Consider the following 25,549-nt stretch of genomic DNA (forward strand, 5'->3'; position numbering starts at 1 on the left):
TTGAGAACACCCTTGGGAGGAGACGGCAGTTTTCCTAGTGTGCCTACTTTGGTGAAATCATCCTCATGGCTCATAGGGCTCTAGTCACACTTCCACTCAGAAAGCCTGGCTGGGGCTCATCTTAGTGATGTTAGGAGCAAGAGTAACTTGTGAAAGGGGGTTGCTTGAGAAGAATGGGCCCGGTAGGAATCCTGTAGTCATATGAAGTTATCAAACTCTTAAAAGAGTGTGTGCGTTATCATAAAAAAGAGAGTGGAAGATCGGCAACATGAATTCTGTATTGACATTTGGTTCTTAATAATAACATCCAAAATGCATTCTGTTCTTATAGCGCTGTGACCGCGACTGCATCGGGTGGAGGGTTTATGTTGCCGGAGTCTTCCTTGGAAGTGGGAGGAGCTGGTGATTGAGATACACTAGTTTCTCCTTGGGACCTATATGCAGCTTGGTGGGGTGCTGCAGCAGGCACCTCGGCTCTGGTAAGGGTTGGGGATACAACCCCAGCAGGTCTGCAAACACATGGGCAGAGACCTCTGCCCCAAGCCCACAAGAACACGGACGCTGATGGGGCCAATGGTGGTAGCTCCTGGAGAGTGAAAGGGAGGCTGAGATGTTACATTCTTGAGGCCTTCACAGGTACATGTCATCGTAGCCCGGTGGGGGAAGATGGTCAGGATTAGGTCTGCAATGTAAAGAGGGGCTAGTGAATTGGAGGATGAGGCTGAGTCCACAGGAAACATGCCCACAGAGTGACATGGAGATTAAGGGCCTGGAACTAAAGCTTACTACGGCTCAACACCCAGTCTCCTGGCCTTGTCCTTCTCCTCTATAAAAGGACGATTGACGTAAGCATCTCTTCCCCTGCATCCTCCTTACAGGGTCACCAGTGTGCTGGATAAGTTGATACAAATTGTAGTCATCTGAGAGGGGGGAACGTTGATTGAGAGAAAATGCCTCTACAGATCAGACTGTAGGCAAGCCTGTAGAGTATTCCTTACTTAGTGATTCATGGGGAGAGCCAGGCCCAGTGTGAGTAGGGCCAACCCCGGGGCTGGTGGGTTCTGTAAGAAAGCAGGCTGAGCAAGCCATGGAAAACAAGCTAGCAAACCATGGCCTCTGCACCAGCTCCTGTCTTCAAGTTCTTGCTCTCTTTGAGTTCCAGGCCTGGTTTTAATGATAAACCATCATGTGGAAGTATAAGACAAATACATTCTTTCCTCCCAAGATCCTTTTTGTTCATGGAGTTCCATCAAAGCATTAATAACTGCAACTAAGAGACCAAGGGAAGAAGGTGAAGAGAACTCCTAGAAGGCCTCCAGGGAGGCAGCAGTGGGAACTCAGTGCCTGGAGTCAGATATTTGAGGCTGCAATGCTGAACAGAGCTAAGCTGAGCTGCCATCAAGTCCCACCTCTCAGCAAACCTGAATGAATACCTACCCAGATGGACTGGTCCCAATGGGTCCAAAGGGGTCAAAGCGAGCTCCTGGAGGCACAGCACCAGGAGGAAGCCGGTTTGGGAGGCCTGAGGATGGGTCAATAAGTGCTCTTGGGAAGCCGGATCTCAGGGGATCCACAATCATGCCACCTCTCTGACACCTGAGACAGGAAGGAAGCTGGGTAAGCAGATGTTACAGGGACTCACTGCCCTTGAAGAAGAGAGACAAGTGTACAGTGAATTAAAACTGACCAGGATGACTACTCTAGAAGGTCTGGGAAGACACATGAGATCAAGTCAGAAGTGAGCAAGGATACAGCTGAAGCCAAAGGGCCTGTAGCAGCACAGAAAGCTCTGTAAGGATTTCATGAGTCCACAGGACAGAGATCTCTGCCATGTCTTACACATAGTAAGATCAAGCGGTCAAGTAGTGGAGCTAGAATTGGTCAGAATCAATATAGAACTCTCCAGCTCTGTAGAGTATCCTTAGTCTAGGAGTAATAGCATCATGACCACAATGAGGGTTTGCTCTTTCCTTAAGGACCTCAGCACAGCTGCTGACTGCCTGTGGTTTGCCCAAGCCTGGCTCCTGACATTCTCTGTCCCTCACTGAGTTCCAGGGACCTGACTTCATGCACTCAAGCTGGGATGAATAGGCTAATGTTCCTTACATGCTGAGGTCACTGTCTGAGCCTCTCTGTAGAGTTCAGTGAGTCCTATGATCTAAAACTGAGAGGCTAAAAGCGGGGTTACTCTTCAGCAGGAGCTAAACCTCCTCTGACTCACTCAGAGAACAGAACCTTTGCTGGGCACAGGATGAGAGTCAGAGACTACTCCCTCTGTGGAGTGAGGTCAGCACCACAGAGCCTGAGCCACCACTCTACACAGCCTGTGGCCTGCCTACTGTGTGGTTGTTCCTTCTGCATCCTGTGACTCTCATCCAGGAAGGCTGAGAGCCTCCTTTGGAGAGAGGAGGGTCCCAGGTTCTGTCTCTGAGCTGCTCTAGGTATGGCAGAGCATAGAAAGCAGCAATGATTCCTCAGCAACGGCCTCCTTCACTCCAGAGGGAGGCTGACGAAAGTTCTAAAATGGGATGAGCTGGCTGCAAGCCACGGAGCAAGGCATACTGCTGCTGCCTCCCCAGAAATACTCACCCAAAGGGGTCTAGGTCTTCTCCCCCGACAGCAAATGGGCTCAGGGGATCACGCCTGAAACAAACAAGGACAATTACCACAATTCCCAGAGCAGCCAGGCACCTATGCTCCCAGGGGCTTGAAGCTGATGCAGCAGAGACACACCGAACCCCAGAGAAGGAAGACACTTGATCAAAAGATCACAATATACAGAATACCTGACAGTGGTCCTTAGCAGAGATTAACACTGATCACATTAAACTGCAAATAACATGAAGAGCTGAGCAGAAGGTAAAACTGGGTGGATGTGAGGGCTTGAGGGACGGCTCAGTGGTTAAGAGCACTGACTACTTTCCTAAAAAACCTGGGTTCAATTCCCAGCATTGCATCATGGTTCACAACGACCCATAACTCCAGTTCCAGAATATATGGTGCCCTTGTCTGGCCTCCATGGGCATGTCATACATGGTATACATACATGCAGCCCAAATACCCATATATACATAAAATGAAGAATTAAAAGTTAAAACTGAGGCAACAGAGATGGCTCAGCAGTTACGAGAGCATATTGCTGTTGTAGAAGACATATATTTAGTTTCTAGGACCAAATCAGATGGCTCACAACCACCTGTAACTCCAATTCCAGGGGATTTGACATCTTCTTCTGGCTTCTATGGCTGCCTGCACGCATGAGGTACATACACAATCACACAGGCACCAAAAACAAAGAAATTAATCTTTAAAAAGTTAAAACAATAAAGGGCAGAGTCTGAATAAAGATACATTATTAAATAATCTCCAGATATATTCTATTGTATTCATACTTTACTAAAATTCTTATATTTTATGTAAGATTCAAGAACTTGGATATGTGAAATATTACTTCGAAACCAAAATCTGGCAGCTAAAGTGTAAGAGCTCCTCAGGTGAACAAGATAGAAGCGTGGGAACCCCAGTGCGGCACATGCTCCTCAACCTATTTATCACAGCTCTGGCAGACTTTCAATCCCACTGTCTACTGTGTCTCTTTGCAGCACAGCCTGCTGGACGGCCATTGGCCATAAACCTCTGCAGTCTCTAGTATTTCCCCTTTCCCTCTAAAAGATTGAGTTCTTTGAGAATGCCAAAGCTCCAGAGCCAAAATGAGAATGAGTAAGGAATATAAATAAAAGTTCCCAAGGAACCAAAATTTCCATTCTTCTCTCCCAACCAGTGGGGGAGGAGGAAAAACAAAAACAGAACAAAAGAGGGGCCTGATAAACAACTCGTACACTCAAAACTGCCAGGAGGAGGGAGAGTTCAAGGCCCATCCCAATAACGTATATTCAGGCCGTCAGGGCTATCTGGTAGGTACTCCACAGCCTTACTACAAGGCAAACACACTTTTTAAGAACTCACTCTGCGAGACCTGGGAACACCTTTAAAATGCATCACAGGGGCCATCATACTGCTCACTGCTCCCTATGGCTAAATTTTAGGGCACACACACACACACACACACACACACACACACACACACACACTCACAATCACTTTGTACAGCTCAGGGCCAGCCGTCAGAGTTGTATCTGTGTTCTGGACTTGGAGTAAAAGATTTTATAACAGACTGGCAGGGACCTGTCACAAATTCTCTGCATCCACATCTTTCATTGATTGATTGGTTTTCAAGACAGGGTTTCTCTGTGTAGTCCTGGCCGTCCTGGAACTTGCTCTGTAGACCAGGCTTGCATTAAATATACAGAGATCTGCCTGCTTGAGTGCTAGGATTAAAGGCATGTGCCACCACTGCCTGGGCATCTCCAACTTTTAAGCTCTTAAGTCTACCAGCAACAGCCAAGAAGGCACAATGATGGTAAACCATGCTTCAGGACAAGAAAGGACTTGCTGACAGGAATGGCTTCAACAGTAGACAGTAGTGATTAAACTAGAAACACACGTGTATCATCCCTGGCATCGTCCTTGGGTTCTATTCCCAGTTAAGCCCCCTTCCGAATGAGCATCTCAGCTCCACACACTCCACCAGAAACCGTCACCCCTCCCGGATTTCCTGCTTAGATGCCCATGTCCGTCTCTTACTGTCCTTTGGCGTGATATGGCTGTGGCCCATTTGAACTCTCAGAAGCTACTGTTACTCAAAAAGATTCCCACAAGCTCCAGGTCACCAACATTCCTTCACAGAGGAGGCGGAGTTCAAGAGGAGTGGTTTTCAACCTTCCAAATGCTATGGTCCTTTAATACAGTTCCTCATGTTGTAGTGACCCTAACCATAAAACTATTTCATTGCAAGTTCCTAACTAATATTGCTACAGTTATGAATTGTAATGTAAATGTCCAATATGCAGGATATCTGATATGTGACCCTGTGAAAGGATCAAAGAGGTAGCAACCCAAAGGTTGAGAACCACATGCTCATGTTCAAAGCATGAACACAGGACCCCTCCCTTCCTGAGGGGATAAAAGTTAGCAGTTACTGAAGTAGGAGACAGGCAGAAGGTTTCTTCAGTGTAGTAGATGTGTACAGCCCATGCTCCTGTAGTAACCACGCTTTGTTCTTGGAGCAATCCAGACCATTGTCATCCCTTCTGAAACGGTTGCTGATACACATGTCAAAAAGAAGAACACAAAAGGGCTGAACCACACCCCAACACGCATGAGCTGTTCTACTCTGGGTCACCTTTGTGCCCTACTTTTCTACCAGGAAATAATAGTGCCTACCCCCTTTTCTCTTATTTGATAATTAAGGGTGAAAAAAATCAGTAGTTAAAGGGATTACGACCTTTAGATGACCCCCATGATCTCAGAATCAAATCCAGCTGAGGCACACACTGTCCACTGCTGTGTACTTCACACATACCTCTTCTTCCTACACGAGCTAGCACTAGCAGAGGCCACTCTCACCCAAGAGGATTCACAGTTTCATTAGCTCTACTTTTTCCTTGACCATAAAAACTAATCACTTTGAATAGCATCAAGTTTGCACTCATCTTTTAAAAAAGTATATAGGTTAATTTAATAGCTAATGTGTATGAATTGCATATATATAGGTGCATATATGTGCCTAGTGCCCACGAAAGTCAGAAGAGAACACTGGATCCCCTGGAGCTGAAGTTATGGATGGCTGTGAGCCACTATGTAGATGCCAGGAATTAAACCCAGGCCCTGTATAAGTGCACTAAGTGCTCTTAACCACTGAGCCACCTCTCCAGTTCATACACTTTTAAATGATAGCCAAAGAACCACCTTCTGCTCTCTTTGCTCAGTGTACCTCAGGCAGACTTCTGTCATTGTTTTAAAGACACATGGTAAGAGTGAAAGGTACAATTAGTCTTCATCAGCTGGAAACTGCTTAACGACTGGGACATATCTCATCAAACATTGCCAGAGCCCTAGTCCAGTGCCTGACATATGATGTCAGAGAGTAACTTAAGGATAGAAAAAGCAAAGCCTTTTCAGTGAGACTCGAGTTCAAACCGTAGTTTCACCATTTAACATCTGTATGACCTAGGGTAAGCCATGAAATCCCTAAGCCCAGGATTTTCTTCCACAAAATATAGACAAGAGTATCTATTTCTGAGGGTTGCCATACAGATTAAAGGATAGTGTTTACTACCTGTTACATAGAGTTCGATAAGCGGCATTCAATATCCTACTTTACTATAACACAAACGTTCTGTTTCTTCTTGGTTATGAAGAACTGTATATTAATCTATTTCCTTATCTGTAAAATGACAGATCTGAGAGGGTAAACACATGGAGTATGTTGTACAGAATATGTAGAATGAGCCAATAGTAGATATAAGAATATTATTGAACTAAATTTTCTATCCCTGGATTTAAAAAAAAAATCAATGTATTCAAGATTCTCTGGTTCTAAGAAAAACAAAAACAAAAAATGAACAACAAAAAATAAAACAAAGCAAAATAAAACCCCCAAAATTAATAGGATTTACCAGTGCAATGGTGGCACAAATGTGGGAGTAACCAACCATTTTCTGACTGGACTTCAGGCCCACTCTGCAAGACAGGACCCATGCCTGACACCGTTGGGTGGCCAAGAACCTGAGACTAATAGCCAAGGGCCCACAGAAACCCAAATAAATGATTGTTTCGTTAAAGGTACAAAGCAATAACATGACCTACAAGGACATCTGGCTCCATCTCTAGATTAGTGCCTTGCTCAGGGAAGCCACTTCTTGCAGTCATCGATGGGAACTAAGCAGAGGCAGCACTGGACAGTGCTCAGAGCGAGAGGTGTTGGGATACTCAGTGTTAAGTGGGCATCTTCACTAAATAGCTGACCTCGGGACTCAGGGAGCTATCCAGAAGACGAAGCAGAAAGACTTTAAGAGCCAGAGGGCATGGCTGACCTCAGGACTCAGGGAGCTATTCAGAAGATGAAGCAGAAAGACCTTAAGAGCCAGAGGGCATGGCTGACACCACAGAAACAGTGTCTTCCCAACATGGGTACATGTGAATTCAGACTGTGGCAGCGCATGCAGGGCATACATACATGTTCACGTTTGATAGGGTCTTCTCAGCACAGCAAGGGCAAAACAGAGACAATCCCCTAACCCTAACCAAGAAGCTATCTTCAACTAACATCCTCTCACAAAGGAAAAATTAGTGTGTCCCAATGGAGACTTACTGGGTATATTAACTATAATCACGGATGTTTTCTAATATCTACCTTTGAGTATGTCTTTTTATATGCAAATGTGATTCACTGGGGAAGATAACATGTACCAATGCCCTTCTAGAAAGAGTGTCGACTGTTTTTAGCTATAAATAGAATAGAGATATTCTAATGAAAACCATCTTTTCCTGAAAGAATAACAAACTGTTGCCATTCAGATGGGACTATATACTTGACACTTTTTCAAAAGAAACACATTAACTCAGGGAAAACAATAGGCAGTATATGTTACCAATCAGAAAATGAAAAAGTTTTATTATTATTATTATTATTATTATTATTATTGTAATATTTGGGGGGGTGGTTTTTGTTCAAGACAGGATTTCTCTACATAACTACCCTAGCTGTCCTGGAACTTGCTTTGTAGACCAGGCTAGCCTCAAACTCAGAGATCCACCTGCTTTTGCCTCCCAACTACTGGGTTTAAAGACATGTGCCACCATGCCCAGCAAAAAATGAAATTTTAAGTAAAAACTAGCAAATTGGAAATTTGTATTCACCATTTATGTGACAAAAATCCAAGTTACTTTTTTGATATTAGTAAGTTTTGAATGAGATTTTTGATATTTTTAAATAAAACTTATGAGCTTTTAGCAGATCTATGCATCTCAGAATTAGTGTTTTCTAAATGTTCAAATAATCTTTCAATATAATGGATGAAAAGATCCATTCAGAACCCTGACAGTTTACATAGACACACGAAATTCACTGATGCAGCTGAAGATTCAATACTGCAACGATCTCACAAAGACAATGACTACTTGCAGTCAGTGCTTATTCCAATAGCAGAGAATAACTACAGAGGACAGCGGACAGGTTCCTGCTCTGTCAGAACGCAGCCCAGAAGTGGAGCCGTGTGAGAATTCTGAGAGCTTGTGAGAAAAGTCTAAGAGAACATGAGTCTTGTGACCTCGGTTTCTCTGAAACACAGAATTGGTTTTGGAATGTGTTTTGTGTTCCTCCCAGGTGTAGGTGTAGCAGATAATTTACCTCAGCTGTTGTTATTCATAAGCCTCTATGGAAAAACATCTTTTTGCCATGTGACTTATCCTTGTGACTGAACACCTAACATGATTCTTCTTAAGCCTGAGTATAAATCGTATGATGCTCTAAATAAAGTTGGCTATTGCATGAGACTTTAATCTACCTCATTCTTAGGCCCCACTGCCAACTAGAGCTTCAACACTATGACTCTTTTTCCCCAAAATCTGTGCCACCTTCAACAAAATCCACATCACTTAATGATGGAATACACAAGCAGAAATAAGAGTCCACTGAGTGCAGCTCAGCCGTACAGCACATATTAGCATGTATAAGGTCTTTGGTCCCATCTTTGGCACTAGAAAGAGAAAAAGGGGGTGGGGAGCAAATACACAGAGAGGAAAGGATATCAAGGTACCTTCTTATGAATGTGTTAATTTCTTTTGAGTGTGTGTGTGCACAGGTAGGTACAGAATTGGATGAGGAGTATTTATGGGCACTGTCACTCAAGGCCTGCCATGCCGGAGATACTGCACGCACAGGTCAGGAACGTCAGAGCGCACTGGAGAAAGAAACCAGCAAGTACTAAAAGAGACATGTAACATTTTAATAAACGACTTAAGAAGATGCAGAACACAAACTGTAAAAATCCCATGTAAAGACAGATTGTTAAGGATCAAAAATAAATTTAGAATGACCTAAATAAGGGCTTTATACTAAAGCTTTACTTTTCGGGAAGCTGGATAAGCATAGGAAAATTTGTTTTCAAAACAATGGACCTAATGTGAGGCAGACAATTTCCTGACTATTTGCAGACAGATGGAGCTAACATAAGTGGGTTAGAATGAAAAGACCAATAAACAAAGAGGGAGGAAGGAGGGGAAAGGAATGTAGTTGTCGTCTTCATAATTTCTTCTTCTTAGATGCGTGTGCACACATACAGATACAGAATTAAGTAGGGACAGCTTTTAGGAATCCAGAGTATTCAGGAGATGGAAGTCCCTTCCACCTGGCATTCTCCATTACAGCAGACTGACCTCTCCAGTTTGATACTCTTAGCTGAATAGATCCAACATCCCTGACAAGCTCCAGACAGGCCACTCCACACTTCAGAAAACAGACCCATGTGTGAAGACAGAGGGGTGGTTTCCAGGCAGTAAATGAAGGTGTGGGAGGTGACAGGTGAGACACATGTCTGTGCCATGTGTGAAGGGGCAGAGACTCCTAGCACTGTTTACAACTATGATGGGAGTCATCTGCTTCGGGTCTAAAGATCACCCACTTTGGTAACTGTCCAGCCATTAGTCTTAAATCTTGCAAGCATACTGAGACCATGGCTAGAGCACTTGGTGGGAATGAAGGTACCTGGACCCCAACCTTGCCTCTGCTTCTTTATTAGTGGCTAGTGGCCTTAGGCAGGCCGCACTGCCTGTCCCCTTCCATGAATACGCAGGCTTCACAGCACAAGCAGTTCCGAAAGTACTTTTGGTTGTTCTTCATTTGCTCTATAGGAGCCAATATTTTAAAAGATTTTACTAAACTGACTTGCCAATTATTAAAGAATTTAATTGATTACCTATGTCAACTAACCAAAACTATACAACTCCTAGCCAACATAACAAGCCAATGGTAGCTGACACTGAATGCTTCTATTGTATTCTATTGTATTATACTGTATTCACACAGTGGACGCTTCCCTAGTACAGTGCCGACCCCAGTCTTAACTATATTGTTGTCCAGACTAGGACACGCTGGACCAGTTCCTTGGTCTTTGTCTCCTTCATCAGAGTAGAATTCTCCAGGACTGCTGCTGCTAACCCTAATCTGCAAAGACCTCAGACATCATTCATTCATTCAGCAGCTACTCTGGCCATCTTCTAAAGCTGTCAGAGGTGATGGCATACAACAAAATGCAGTGAAACGGAGAAGACACTGGGACTGCGTCTTCTCCCGGATGGTGTTCTGTCCCTATGCATTCCCCCAAAAGTCTGGCTCACAGCTCCACACAGAGTAACTCTGATTTCCCTGGGCAGCAGCCTCTAATCCCTGCACACAGAAGGGCTATGTGAGACGGAGAAAGGTCAGGCAGCTTAGGATGCTGGTAGTCAGAGTAACTTAGTAACACCAGAACTCACTGATCTTTTCACATTTCTATTTTTTTACCTCTACACACTAACACTTTCAACAAGTCTGCTGAAGACACTTGGAGACCAGGGAAGGGTCAACAGTAGGATGGGATGGACAGTGAGATCCTACCATGAACTCATGGGCTGACCAATGGGGGCTCCATACTTACCAAGTAGGCTGCCGGCTAGTATGAGGATGGTGTGAGGAAATCCGGAGTGGGTCCACCTCTCTGGCAGTGGCAGGTGGGAACTCCCGAGGAGGACTGCTTAAACGAACCTTCTCCCACTGCTCATGGATAGGTGTGATAATTCCAGATCTGATCCGAGACCGAAGCTCCTCACTATTCTTATAGGTCCTGCAGAATTCAGACAAGAATTCAGCTTCCTGCAGTTGGCTAGGAATCTCACATACAGTATTCTGATGATGGCATGGGCGGCGACGACGGCCCTGAGAAGTCTTGGCCCTGCGATTGGCCTGATTACTATGGTGGGAACGGGCCGTCCGGCGGACCTGGGTGAGGGGGGCAACAGCCTGACGCTGTCTCCGAGATTTGGGCCTAAGTTTCTTAGGCATCTGAGTTGCCCCTCCTCATTTACCACCCCATCAGAAAGAGGTGAGGGTAGGGGAACAGCCTGGACTGGCTGCTCCTCTGTCTCCATGCCACTCCTCCCTCAGCGTCATTATGTGTTCATCACATGTCACGGGAAGGGTCATGGAAGAAAAGGCTCTGTGGGAGGATGAGCCAAGTTCCTGGTCCTGCGCTGGAGGTAGGGTCTGAGGCTCAGTTCGGCCAGATCCTGGGAAGGATGCCCCTACCAGGCATCCCTTCTCGCCAAGAGAAATAAGCATCATGAGCTACAGCTGAGGTGCGGTGGCCAGATTAGGCAGCAGCAAGTGGGCAGAACTCTGGGGCTCCAAAACCTGGCAGTTTTAAAATGAACCAAGTCCTAGTCCAGAGAGCAAACTCCATACCTGAAGTCCTAGCATGTGCTCCCTGACCATATGAAACCACATCAGAGCTCAAAACAAAAGTCTCTGAACTTGTGGAACTCAAGCATTTCCAGAGAATGCAGGGATCAAAGAGGAAAAGGCTGAACCCACACTGTACTGGTCTGAATGAGATGTCCCCCCATGGTCTCTGCCTTTGAATATTTGGTTCCCATGGTAGCAGTGTTGGGGTGGGTTTAGGAGATGTGGCCCTGCAGGAGGAAGTGTGTCACTTGGGTGGATTTCAAAAGCATGCATCATTCTCAGTTTATTCTCTTGGATTCCTGCTTGTGGTTCAGTATGTAAGCCCTCGGCATCCTGCTCCAGCCTGCACGTGTAAGTCATGCTTCCTCTCCAGGACAGACCCTTAGCCCTCTGGAACCATGAGCCCAAATAAACAACTCTGTAAGTTGCCTTGGTCATGGCATTTTAAAAAGTAACTAATATATGGCCTGCCTCCAAAGACACATCTCAAGACATAAATATAGTAAAGCCTAGATACAAAACTTTACTTTCACTGTGAAAAAAAATAGTCACTTTCAGAAGCACAGGTGGGAGTACTTTCAAATTGTCTCAGGAAGCCAGTGCTAGTCTGGTATCAAATTAGACAAACTTAACAAAAAATTACAGACCAGAATTTTACCAACTCAAAACAAAAACCTCTCAAAAATATTAAAATTGACCTTAAAATATTTTCAAATCATACAGTATAACCAAATAGAATTTACTCTAGGTAAGCAAGGCTAGTTTAATATTCACAAATCAATGTCTCCCACTGTTCTAAGAAATAGGAAATAAACATCAGAAAATTATACCAATGGATAAAGCACAAAACAATATGATAAATGCACTTATGATAAAAACAGCACTAACAACTAAGAATATAGGAACATGTCCTCAGCTTACTAAGGAGCGCCTGCTATATGCCCATAGCTAACAATGTATACAATGGTGGAAACTGAATCCTCTACCACTAACTGTGGGAACATGGCAAGGAAGCTCTCTGCAATTCTTATTTAACACAATGCCTGAAGCTACAGGCACTGTAAAAAGGGAAAAGAAGAAAATCATAGTGATTAAAAGGTGAGGAATGAAACTTTTTGCCTATGACGAATTTCCAAGGAAATCCTGCATCAACAAGACAAAACACCTCTAAACTTCATTCACTAGTAGGGAAATGCAAATTAATGATCCCAGTGAGATCACTGCACAGTCAACAAATGATATAAAATAAAGCACTAAGCCAAGATGCAGAGAAGTGGGTGCATGCCTAACTATAGTGGATGTAAGTAACATCCAAACTAAGCCAAACAGGAATTTACCACGGCACTCTGGGGTTCCCCACAGAGAAATAAAAAGCACACAACATAGAGTAAATGAGAGGAACAAAAAGTTAGAGTGCCCTACAATTTAAATGCCACGCCCAAGATTACATATTCTGTTTATATAAAATGTTTAAAGTGAAAAAAATTCTAGAAATGAAGAACAAATTGCCAGGGAGGTTGAGAGATCCTGCCGTACTTAGCAAGATAGACAGACAGACAGACAGACAGACACACACACACACACTCTTCAAGTTTTAAAAAAATAAGAAAATGAAAAAATGTCTAGGAACCACGCTAATTAAAAAGACATAAAAATTAATGCAATGGGAAAAAAAACTAAAATAAAAGCTCAGGTCTGAAGACCACTGTTGGATAGCTGTGGAAATCAGAATGCGGACTGCTTATTACATGCACACTGACGCTACATTCCCAAGTGTTTTAAAGTTAAGAAAGATGATATTCTTATGAAATTGTTAGTCTAAGGAGATAGCTTAGGCGAGGGTATTAGAAAAAGAAAAAAGCACTCGCTACTCAAGTGTGAGGACCCTAGAACCTATAAAGCCAGGCACAGCAGCATGCACCTGCAATCCTAGTGACCCTATAGCCAAACAGGAAACAAAAGAAGAGGAATCCTTGAAGCTTGTAGACCAGCCAGCTCGGTGTACACAGCCGTGAAACAGCAGAGAGCCGTCATAAGTGAGGATTTACGCCAGAGGTCCTCCCTCCCTCCCTCCTTCCCTCCCTCCCTCCCTCCCTCCCTCCCTCCCTCCCTCCCTCCTCCTCTCCCTCCCATCCACCCCAACACACACAGTTGTTCCATGCTGCAGAATTTAGAAAACAAAGCAAATAGTCTGTAAGTAATCCTCAGATAGTTCAAGAATATAAAACAATTTAAGAAAATTGAGCGGTTGGGGATTTAGCTCAGTGGTAGAGCGCTTGCCTAGCAAGTGCAAGGCCCTGGGTTCGGTCCCCAGCTCCAAAAAAAAAAAAAAAAAGAAAAGAAAATTGAGCAAAAGAAACAAAGTGTTAAAAATTCGCTAATCTGGGTAATGGCTAAATGGGTATCCATTGTGTATTTTTGCAAACTGTCTCTCTTCTATAGGTTACAAATTTCAAACTTTATAAGCAGAAGTCAGAAGAATGTCTCCACAAATAGGGAGAGAACACACGGAGAAGTGACCAGTGAAGGACTGCTACCCAAAGTACACAATGAACTCATGACACTGAGTGAGCAGGGGACAACCTAAGTTAAACCTGAGCAAAGGACCTGAACTACACAGAGAATAAGCCCAAGAAAGATGACCACACCCGCCTCTAGAGGGCTACACTTAAAACAATGTGAAGCCACTATCACAGTGCCAAATGCTGACATGGGTGTGGGCCGCAGAAGCTCTCCTTTTTGCGGACAGCAGGAGGGCAGAGCTGCACAGCCATTTCGGAAGACAGTCTGCATGGACTCCTTTTCCAGCCGAGGCATTCTGGAAGAGGTAAAACTACGGAGACAACAACAGGATCAATGCTTCTCGGGGACAGTGGGGGAGGGGACAAACAGAACACAAGGATGCTTACAGTGTAAATCAGTGCCCTAAGACACTGACGCGCTGTATATGCCACTGTATGTATGCCCAAACTTGCGCACTGTACAAACACTAAGAGTAACCCCAACATGGAGGTGATATGTGTAGGTACATGGCTTGTAACTCAGGCACCTCCCTGGTGCCACACAACAGTGGGAACAGTGAGCAGGTGGAAACTAAATTTCGGTTCTGAAAAAAAAAGCTGGGAGTGGAATGAAGATGTACTTGATGTAAGCAAACTTTCATTTAAAGTGTCACACACACATGTGCAGGGTGTGGAGATCAGAAAACAAATCTGCAGTCATGGTCTCTCCTGCTGTCTGGGGACTTTGGGACAGAACTCAGGTTGTCATGCCTGTGCACAGGCACCTCTATCAGCAGCTTTGCCCACTGAGCCACGTGCTGGCCCCGACGGACCTTATTCTTGACTGAAGCAGTTAGCCTAGTCCTAAGTCTGTAGCCACTGTAGCATCTGTGGACTCTTTTTTTTTTTTCTTCTTTTTTCTTTTTTTCAGAGCTGGGGACTGAACCCAGGGCCTACCACTGAGCTAAATCCCCAACCCCGCATCTGTGGACTCTTAAATGCAAGATTTTACTTCCTGAGACATTTTCCATGAGTACAGTCTTCAAACAGCAGATAGTAAAGAAAAAGAGAACTGAGAACTGGCTGTGTCTACGGCAAGTACTTCTCTCGCCCATACTTGGTTATGCGGGCACTTTGATACCATTCCTTATTTTTGCTACTGAGTCCCTCTGCCTTTTCTCGTGGAAAGACGCCCTTTAGAAGTACCTGTGGAAATCACTCAGGTCTTCTGCATCAATATAGTCATCTAAGTTCAGAGTCAAGTCTGCCACCTGCTGTGTGCCATGCTCCTAGAAGAGTGAAAACAGAAAATGAGAGACGGGTATATTTATTTCCCAGTTTATTGGTAACAAGGGAAGCTGGGCAACGAACTGTGGTACCCAGTGCATACATAACCATAATCTGGAGCAGCACAGAAACAGGCCCAACTAAGGGCAGGCATCTTGCTCAGGAAGGGAACATGGAGCACTGTAGACTGAGTACTAATCAACACCCAACCTCAAGAGGGCAAGCAACAGTGGTTTCTAGGGTTTGGGGTACTGCTTTTGTTTTTGTTTTTAAAGATTTATTTATTTTTATGTGAGTATATCATTGTCTTCAGACACACTAGAAGAGGACATCAGATCTCATTACAGATGGTTGTGAGCCACCATGTGGTTGCTGGGAATTGAACTCAGGACCTCTGGAAGAGCAGTCAGTGCTCTTAACCACTGAGCCATCTCTCCAGCCCTGGGGAGATGTGTAACTTTGAATCTACCTTAATGAGCTATTTCCATTCTTTTAATCCGCTTAAATTAACCTAAAGGAATTGTTTGTGACTAAGAACCCAGTTCTTAGAAAAGAATTATATGTTCACCAATAAAGAAAAGGCCAGTGAAGTAACCTTCACACATGTTGAATGGAAAAGTCAAGTACAAATAATGCAGTCAGACACTTTGTAAGCACATGCAACCAAGACAAAATGGAACAGAAAGAAAGTCATTTACTTCCGTGTGTTCACAGTTCAGGGGAGAATACGAGCATTAGAGCAGAGCACAGGTAAGTACACAAACACAAGACATGGTAGGTACCAAATGGAAAATAGAAAGAAAGCTATCATTTAGACTTTTCTGGCAGGTAAGGTGGATAGTCAGGGCTGAACGCTCATGCAAGAGCATATACACACACACACACACATACACACACACACACACACACACACACACACACACACGTGCGCGTGCGCGTGCGCAAGAGGAGGGGCAGGCTAAAGGAATGACGGCAGAAGGTATATACACGTGTACAATGTATTGGAGGTGTCAGCTCCAGAGCAGGATTCATGGACTGTAAAGGGCCCAGACAGTACAACTTCTTACTTACGAAGATAAAAGAGATGCTGGGGCTAACTACAGTAGCCTTTACCTCCTGTGCTGCCAGTGAGTGCTGCTGTGGACAGGAAGTTCCTTTTTGGTATAGTAGAGGCAATGAACACCTTTGAGCACAAAGCTCTCCTACATACATACACTATGGTTTCTCACCTCAGGAGAAAATGCCCAAGGTGGGATTGCTAGGTAAAAACTTTGGGGACATTTCTGAATTCACTGTTAAAATGAGTTTCTAAACAGGCATCTCAACCCCACACCATGAGCAGAACCCGGGTCAGACTCACCAGCACATTGATGATCATGCCGTTCTCCACAGACACAGCTTTCAGAAGGAGTTTTCTGGCACCGTCCTTAGACTCATACCGGAGGGCATACAGTTCTTTATTGCTGTTCCACTCAGCCGGCAGTAGTTCTGACTTCTTATCATTGGGGTCTGGCTGAGAAGACACCAGGCTTAAGAATAGGAAGAGCTTGGCCTCAGAACCCAAAACTACAAAGGACCATATTGCCCAGACCTCATCCCGTCCCTCACACCACAGACGTGTCCAGGGATACACAGCTAGTTAGAGGTCTGGGAACGACCAGTCTTACTCAGCTGTGTGGTTGCTTTGAGGACAACACAGGAAGAACCTGCCGAGAAGCTAAGGCCTTGGGCTGGGACTAAAGCTAAGTAGTAGAGTGTCCTACCGTGTAAGAGGACCTAGGTCCCAGAGCCACCCAAAGCTAAAATAACTAACAGCCCTGGCTTTTCTACTCTCTCTACTCTGTCATCCTAACAAGAATAAGGCCAGTGTGGAATTAAAAGCAGTATTTCCCACAATTCACACCTTGGGCTATCTGTAATGGCATCACAAATGACTAAAAGCACAGATCCTAAAAGACTCCAACAATTGAGGCGGTTTGATAAAAATCGTGATCGTAAACCCCAAATGGAGCACACAAACAAGATTTACAAGTTGTAAAATAGGTCCTTATGTAGCCTTCAGCAGCATAGAAGTTCAGTGTCATCAGTCAATACGCATTACCACTAAAGCCTATGCACAACCAATATTCTGCATTGTGTGTGTGTGTGTGTGTGACTTTTGTATTTGTATCATGTTTTCGTTTCCTTCACATTACATCACTGTACACAAAGCTCAGCCTGGATACTCTATTCCAGAGTAACCATTTTGACGCCCAGTACCCACATGGAGGCTTTCAACCATCTGTAACTTGTCCTACGGGATCTGGTGCCCTCTTCTGGCCTTAGTGGGTACCAGACAGGCATAAGACACACAGACATACATGCAGACAAAACACTGATACACATTAAATAAGCTAAATATATATTCAAATATAATATAAACTATCCATCCACCCACCCACCCATCTATTCTAATGCTTTTGAATTCAGTTGCTTTCCACCTTATTGTCTGAAACACGGTCTCTCAATGAACCTGGAACTAAGTGACTCAGAAGGCTGGCCAGTGAGCTCCAGGGAAGTGCCTCTTCCTCTACTCAACACCACACCTGGCTTTGATATAGGCGCTAGGAACAAAAACTCAGGTACTCATGCTTTCAGGGTAGGCACTTCACCGACTCAGCCATCTTCTTGGCCCAACCCTTGCCCTTTTTATCCAGTGTTGTTTTGGGAAGGTGATCAGTTGTCTGTATCTGATCCACAGGCACAACTATACTGGGCTGCACAACAGAATATGCTAGGATTTACAATTTCACTGGCTGACAGACATTAGAAGTTCATTAGAGGTTATAAACAATGCTGCTATGACCATATTGTTGTACACATCTGGCACACATGTGGTATGCCCAGAGGAAGAACTTTCATAAGATAAAAGCAAACTGTGTACCAGATACTGACGGGCACTCTCACCTTGCAATATGCAATCTTCTGGTGCTACACGCAGCCTGCAGGATTGCTATTACCTTCTCGTTTGTCTCTGCCAAGCCGGTGGGCTGTAAAATGTATCTGTGTCTCCTTTATTTTCCTATTTCATAATTCTAAGATTTCCTTGTCTTAGTTATAACTTCTATTGCTGTGATTAAAACACCATAACTAAAAGCAACTTGGGGAGGAAAGGGTTCATTTTTATTTACTTCATTATTGATTTTTCTATACCATCATGTATCATAGAAGGAAGTCAAGGCAGGAACCTGGGGCAGGGACTGAAGCAGAAGCTATGGAGGAACTGCTTGCTGGCTTGCTCAGGTTGCTTTCATACTCACCCCACCCAGGACCAACTAACCAGTGAGCTGGGCCATCTTTCCCTCAGCAATCATTCGTCAAGAAAATGGCTTACAGATTTACCTATCTCATGGTCAATCTTATGGAGGCATTTTCTCAAATGAGACTCCTCTTCCCATGTAACTCTAGCTTGTGTTCAAAGTCCCCCCCCACCCACAAAAAAAACCCCCAAGCAACAAAGACATTCCCTTTCAAACATTAAAGTATGAGAGTACTTCACAATTCACAGTAAAAACAAGCAGTGACTTTCAGGTAGGGAATAAAGTTCTTAAGCAGGACCACTAAAAGAAACAGAATGCCACTTGTGAGGCTACCCATAACTTAGAGCTTCTGTTCAGCCATGACACTTCAGCGAAAAGGAACCACAAATGACAAGAATTAATAACCAGACATAGGGAAGGCTTGGAAAACAAGCAACAGAAAGCGCAGCTAACCATATAAACGTTGTTTGGCCTTCCAAATGTACCAGCTACCAAGGGCAGCTGAAATAGTGAGATGAAGGCTACACCAGCCTAGGACTGTGAGTCTGACTGGGCATGTGTGAACCTTCAGACAGTACTTCCGGGAATTTGAACTTACACAGTCCCTTTGGGATACCATCTAGCAGTACTTAGTACTTTTAGGTGACCATATAAGCCAGGACTCAAATGTCCGCCTAGAAGGAAGCTGTGGAGATACATGGGAGCCTGAGAAGCAGTGTCCACCTTCATCCCAGCCTGGGCTTAAACAGTCGAAGCAGAGGTAAAATGCATACTAAGTTGACACTGGCTTATTACACTGCAGTCAGAAGGAACACACTAGATCTAATTAAAGTATTCGTGTGTGTGTGTGTGTGTGTGTGTGTGTGTGCGCGCGTGTGTGTGTGTGTGTGTGCACGCAAGTGTGTGTGCCTGAGTGTCCACTGGCAATCAAGGGCCAGGAGAAGAGGAGTAATTCTATGAAACACTCTCCTCTGGGCACACCATGCACATAGCACTCATGAACACCACCTTCCTAAGAGCAAGTCACCAAGATAAGCAATATTCTGTCAGGAAGCACCAACTGGACTCTGTGGGTTATGAGTGGGGTACATGAAGTGGGAATTTACAGGGGGAGAGGGAGGAGTTGGGAAAAGTTTACGGACCAATACCGTTGATGAAAAAGCACACGTTACATTGTCAACACAGAATAGCATGACCAGAAGCTGTGCTCATGAGAACATGGTGGGATGGGAAGGAGTGAGGCTAGAGATGGAGAACACTGACAAAGGTCCACACAGGAAGGACTTTACACAGCAAATGCAAGGGAAGGCCACCCCTGGTACTTGGAAATCCTTTGGCAGAGGAGTCCCATCAAACTTGGCTAGGTGACAAGGAAACTGGGCTTCAAGCAAAGTCAGGAGAGTAAGGAGAAAACAAAACTGAAACTAGCCACAGCCCTGAGAAACCCTCTTGCCTTGCTGGGTAATGTGCTACTGTGGTGTGGACTTCAAGGGTTACTTCCGGGTGTTTAAGACAAGGCTGGCAGACCTTACCCATGTTCTGTCAAGACCTTTGACTTTACTTTCTCCTGTCCTATATGGACAGCATTGACCCTACTAGCAGGCTCTCTTGGCTTACAGACAACCTCTTCTGCTCCCCACATCAACACCTTCTCGACAGAGCAAGAGAGAACTGCTGGGGTCAGGTAACAACAGATAAAGCTGTTGCCTCACTATGGTAAGACTGATGCTTCATCCAGACAGGCCCAACACATCATGTGGCTGCCCTCTGCACCTTGAGATAAAATATCAAGTGTCCCAGAAGGCTATGCTTGGCAGGTAACCAAAGCATCATTTAACTCCCTCAGATGAAAACTCGAAGGCCTGAGAGGACAGAGCAGGTCAGGCTGGAGATCCTTCCCAGACAGACTGGCCCTAAGAAGGTAAAGGTAATTCTTAGGCAAATCCTGAGGCTAGAAACACTTTTTAATGACCACTGAGCTCACTCCAGTGCCTCTGGGCTAGAACGCAACCAACCAACCAACCAAAACTGCACTCAAAAACAGCTCATTTTCTCTTTATAATCTACAGACTCCCACAACACAAAGTCAAATTTTCTAACTCGTACCTATGGCCTTCTCCACAAGGAGACCAATCAATGCCTGATCTTTGTTCGAGTCAACAAACTTGTTCTTGAAATCAAATATTACAAGCCCAGCTCTGTAGCACTAGAGACAAAAGCAAAGAAAAAGTGGGCAGCACAGCTCTCTAACTGCTGAGTTGGTATTACAGAGTCAAGTGCATGCTTTGTTTCTCTCTTACTACCCACAGAAGGTGGGTGGCAGGAGGCAGCTAAAGACAACACAAATACCCTCTGGAAAATAAAATTCTCTAAAGATAAGTTAACAGTTAATAGTCTCTCAATTTTTAATTGATTAATTTTTTTTTTCTTCTACCCTGAAAAGACATACCCGTCAGCAGAGTGGAGGGTAAAGGCAACTTGAGCCCTGAAAGGACTTTGGGAGAATGGGCAATAAGAAACAAACAAAGCATTCTAGTATGAAACCCAAACACTGTCCTCTCTAGGGGCAAGCTGGAGTTAGCACTGAGGTAGACAGCTGGTCAGCAGACAGTGCTTTCTAAAAGTCCCATTCCCCAGGCTCCTAGGCCCTCCCAAAGATGTCTGGATCTTGCATCCTGAGGAACTACTTGAGGTACGGAAGAAGAGAAGATGGGGAAGGGGAGAGGAGAGAAATCAGTAAAAATGTTTATGTATTGATTCCTTCTGGTGGGGGTTAAGGGTGAAAGGGGGCTGAGTGGTCTGAGTTCCTAGTTATATAGGACAGACATGAATGGAACCCAGCAGGGCCATGCCTGGTTAAATACTCAGGGTGTTCAAAGTGTGTCCATAAAGCTGTGTAAGGAGAGACAATGTCCTAAGACAGACAGATATCTAAGAAGCTAAAAATATTTAGGGGTTTGGGAATTGATGCAGCTAGAAATGAGAGGAAGATTAAAATCTCACCACAAAATCCAAGGGGTGAGGGGAGCCTTCTTTTCAGAATTGGTCTGAGTTATGTGTGCCAAGACAGTGACAGTGGGGCAGGCTCAGAGTCCTGAGTCCCCAAATGTTTGTATGTGGGGATTGTGGCTAGGAGGATATTTCCTCTGATGGAGCAGATAGTAAATGAAAGGGCAGAAAGGAAACCAAGGCCAGTTCACCCCAAAACCTACAGGCACACATGGAGGGTGAGGGTTGTGAGGAAGGAGCAGAGAAATGGAGACTGCTAGGGCAGAGAAATAGTGATACTAAGGAGGTGTCAGCAAAGCATCATTGGCCAAGAGGCCGAATCTGGAGATGAGAGAGTAGACGGGATTCTGGTGACGACAGCTAGGGGAAGACGCTCACAGTCAAGGTTTACGTGTGTAGTTACTAGGTTAAGTGCTACCTAGGTTCTGTTTCTAGGCCTGTAGACTGTGAATGGGCAGTGAGTGGGCTGTGGCTGATCCATCATGCTGAGTGGTGAGGAAGGGGTCCTAGAATATGGCTGAGTGGGTCAAAGTTCACTGCCACACTTGTGCTTGGATCCAGGTGACTAGAGTTGGGTGTGTAGCACTGAGTATTCCATGGCATGAGCGTGTGATAAAGATGATTTGGAGAAATCGGGTGGATGAGGACCCTGAGGAAGCTACTAGCCTGTCTCGGTCAAATCCACACAACAGGGCCTAAGCGACTGCTTAGCTGTGTCTGGACACCTTTCCGTTCTCAAGTTTACACACACGCTGTGCCAGTTGTTGGCACCAGCGTCATGGGCGCAAAAGTGCGGCGTCAGAAGCCTCGGGCCCTGGCTTTAGACTCTGGTTTCAGATTCCCCTCTACCCAGGCTGGCTCCGCAGCGTACCTGGTCGCCGGTGCCCAAGCCATAGTAGCCGTTTGTCACCACTTCCCAGTGCAAGAAGCAGACGAGTGCGTCCTGTGGGCAGGTCATGGCCGGCGCGGCCGACGCGAAGAGAACCTCCAAGCCCGCCATGGATGTTTGCGGCTTCTATGGGAAAGGAAGAAGAGGAGGGGACTGTGCAGCAAGCCGTTCTGCCTAAAAGAAGCGGGACTGCAAACAGCGGTGACGCCTCTGAATGTTGCCTTCGCTTTCGGCTCTGTCTGCACCTGCGCGGAAACGCGGAAACGCAGAAACTCGCACCGGAAATAGCTGCTGATTTGTGGACTCTCCGGGCTGGAAACACCTCCGCGAACTAGAGGGTTCCGCTAGGAAGCGCGTGGGTAAGACGTAGCTTCTCAAAGCCTATCTGCCTACAGCAGATGGATTGCTGAGTGCCAGGCTGTTGGTCCTGGGGAGAGGCCGACTGCTGCCATCTACAGTAGACTTCTCATCTGCGAAGTGGAGTGTGTACTAGGCCAGGGAGGAATTTAGGCAATCTGTCTTAGATGTTTTCATAGTAATTTATTAGCATGCCTTCAGTGCTTGCCTGGTAGCACTTTATTCTGCATTCTAAACTTTAATGCATTTATTGAACTCTCCAGATCCAATCTTATACAGTTGGTGTTGATGACAGTGCTATACCACTACGTAGATTTGGAAATCGTGTCACAATCAGCCAATGAGCAATAGAGATGCTCCTCGGAACTGGTCATTGCGTTTCTAGGATAGCATTTATATGTATGTTGATTGCATGCTAACTCCTGTGCCAAAATCTTCACGCTCCTCTCAACAAATTCATGGGGTATATCTTATTACTTACCCTCATCTTGCAAGTGACAAAAAGATCAGAGAGAGAGAGAGAGAGAGAGTTGAAATGATTTCACCCAAGAAAACACAGCTTTTGACCACACCTGCTAATTGCCAAATGTCAACCACTTGTTCCTCGATCTCCATCAAGATTTTTTTTTTTAACCAGCAGATGTTTCTCCAAGTTTCTTGAAGTCCAATACTTTTTTTTTTGTAGTCAAATAAATTTTCACTTGTTAGTTGGTACCATGACCCAAACCTTTGTCATTTTTTGTTTGGTTGCCTGGCATCAGCCTTGCTTGGCTGCCCTATTTGCACCCTACAACCAGAGAGATTCTGTTAAAACACAGGGAAGACCATGTTCCTTAGGCCCAAGCCACCCAGAGTTCCCACCACAAAGGAGAAGGTTACTCTAGGTCTGCCACTCTCTTATAGGCCCTGTGCCTTTCTGATATCACCTCCAAGTGTCCTTTCATTCTCTGATCGCCTGGCTCCAATGGCCTTGACTTCTCTCAGCCCTCATGCCTAGGCGAACAAGCCATCGGTCTTGCCATGATGGAACTTTGTAGTGTTTTTTTTTTCAATAGACAAAAAGCAAGCCAGTATGAAATCTGTCGTTTGGAGGTGCTTAGAGGCCTAGGCAAAGCCCACAGGAAGCATATGTGTCAAGTGAAGATCAGGAAGGGTTTCTTGGATAAAGAAATGGCAATTGCACAGAACTCTCATGGAAGGATAAAGAAAAAATGTTCCCGTAAAAGAATATAGCATGTGCAGGCACCAAGGTGGGAAATGGAGCTCTCCCTGTGTAACTGGAGAATCAACACTGCCTCTCTATCTCTTCCTCATCCTTAATTACTCTCCACACTCGTCGTTCTCAATCTGGAGGTCATGGCCCCTTGGGGGTTGCATATCAGGCATCCTGCATATTAGATATTATGATTCATAACAGTAGCACAGTTACAGTTAGGAAGTAGCAATGAAGTAATTTTAGGTTGGGGGGTCACCATAACTCTGTATTAAAGGATCGCAGCATTGGAAGGTTGAGAGCCACTGCTCCACACCGTGCTGGAGGAGTCTGGTGGTATGCCAAGGGGGCAGGCATGTAACAGAGAATGCGATCAGCTCCAGTAGGGTGGAGAATTTTATCACTGAAGTAGGTTAGACTTGCTGGTTCATGATGATAGCAAAACTCAGGCTGGACTTTTGGTCATCTTTATTAGTGGTTTTAAGGTTTTTTTTATTCTTTCTTTCTTTTTCCTGCTGTTGTTTTGTCTTTTGGTAATGAGGCCTAAGCCACCAGTTCTCCCACCCCTACCCTTGGTTCCACATGGCTTTGCATACCATTGATTATGGCTTGCAGCTCTCATACTTCCCTTTTCTTTTATACACTATTCCCTTTCTTAGCGTGGCTTCCCCCAAAAGTCAGTACTGAAGGTATGTATGGTGGCTTGTGTCTGTAATCCCAGGACTTGGGAGGAAGAGGCAGGGTGTAAGGAGCTTAAGGCCCATCTCAGATTGGTGATGAGTTAAGGCTGTCCTAGTCTACAGGAGATCCTGTTGGGAGCCTGAGTGGCTTTATTTGAGAGCTCCTAGCAGGAGGGTGGGCTAAAGGAGGTACCCGATAAGCCTCTGAGAGCAGTTGGAACTCACACTTGCTGGCAAACAGTGAGGAGAGCGTATAAAAGATCTCAGAGATGTCCCAACTCAGGACTGGGAAACTAGGATAGTATTTCACTCGGGTAAGAGCTTCTTCTAGAATTATGGAAAGCCCTCGGGTAGAGAGTTACAGAATTCAAAGGAAGTGACTCTGGTGCTTACTGGTGACCTCTGGGACAAGCAGGACATGACATTTGCTGGGGTCCTCCTACCTCAGCTAAGGGTGATTTGTGCCTCAGAAAGTCTGTGTTCCAGTAGTCAGTTTGGAAAAGGCATTAGTGCATTGAAAGAACAGAGCTAAGCTGTCTTCTGCACCAGCCTATAAGTCCCCTGAGGGCCTGGCTGTGTTCCATCCATCCTGTCCCCAGCATCTTCCACCCATGAGAAAAAGTAAGAAGATTCTCTGCCTCCCTTGGTCTATCCAGGTGTTTCTGTAGACTTACCTACATCAGCAAGGGCCCGGGTCTGCCCTGGGAGTCCTGGGAGGAGCTGAGACAGGGAGCAGGTGGGAGATGCCTCCCTGGCCCCCCGGTAGACCCAGTCTACCTAGGTGGAAAGGGGCCCATGCCTGATTAGGGAATAGGGTGAAAGGAAAAACTGGTAGGTGGCAGCAGCCACCAGTTCCTGGTTGCCAAGTGACAGCAATGTGTACATTCCAAGCTCTGTGCTCCCTTGGAAACTGTTGAGATAGGATCTACAGGTCAGGCCATGGGACCAATGAGGAAGAGCCCAACTAGCATCC

The 25,549-nt window shown here is 45.1% G+C and overlaps 1 protein-coding gene and 1 long non-coding RNA gene across 8 annotated transcripts; one reads left to right on the forward strand and one right to left on the reverse strand.

Moving 5' to 3' along the window:
- Positions 1-260: 260 nt before the first annotated feature.
- Positions 261-25,434, reverse strand: Psmf1 (proteasome inhibitor subunit 1). Of its 7 annotated transcripts, NM_001101005.1 has the most exons (8): positions 25,251-25,434; positions 22,309-22,452; positions 16,490-16,642; positions 15,049-15,131; positions 10,539-10,724; positions 2,590-2,643; positions 1,438-1,596; positions 261-682 (listed from the first exon to the last, which is right to left on the reverse strand). In NM_001101005.1, the coding sequence occupies exons 2-8, from the start codon at positions 22,435-22,437 to the stop codon at positions 631-633; spliced, it is 816 nt and encodes a 271-aa protein (NP_001094475.1). In that variant the 5' UTR covers positions 22,438-22,452; positions 25,251-25,434; the 3' UTR covers positions 261-630. The 7 variants fall into 7 exon arrangements, with proteins under 7 accessions (NP_001094475.1, XP_087510647.1, XP_087510648.1 ...); XM_087654521.1 differs by lacking the exon at positions 25,251-25,434 and having other exon boundaries at positions 22,309-22,563; XM_087654522.1 differs by lacking the exon at positions 25,251-25,434 and having other exon boundaries at positions 16,490-16,658; positions 22,309-22,563.
- Positions 11,127-14,920, forward strand: LOC134486185 (uncharacterized). The gene is made up of 3 exons (XR_015684713.1): positions 11,127-11,235; positions 13,784-14,168; positions 14,774-14,920. It is a non-coding gene; the product is annotated as an uncharacterized LOC134486185 (long non-coding RNA).
- Positions 25,435-25,549: the final 115 nt, after the last annotated feature.

Source organism: Rattus norvegicus, chromosome 3, assembly GCF_021556685.1.
Source record: "Rattus norvegicus strain SHRSP/BbbUtx chromosome 3, alternate assembly SHRSP_T2T, whole genome shotgun sequence".
In the NCBI taxonomy this organism is placed as follows: Eukaryota; Metazoa; Chordata; class Mammalia; order Rodentia; family Muridae; genus Rattus; species Rattus norvegicus.

What these genes read in the sequence shown, in the direction of transcription:
- Psmf1 (NM_001101005.1), bottom strand. Translation starts at nt 22,437, where the DNA reads ATGGCGGGCTTGGAGGTTCTCTTCGCGTCGGCCGCGCCGGCCATGACC. An exon ending in GCTTGGGCACCGGCGACCAG is followed by an intron (nt 16,643 to 22,308) that starts GTACGCTGCGGA and finishes GTGTCTTCTCAG; the next exon opens with CCAGACCCCAATGATAAGAA. An exon ending in ATTGGGACCAGTCCATCTGG is followed by an intron (nt 683 to 1,437) that starts GTAGGTATTCAT and finishes TTTACATTGCAG; the next exon opens with ACCTAATCCTGACCATCTTC.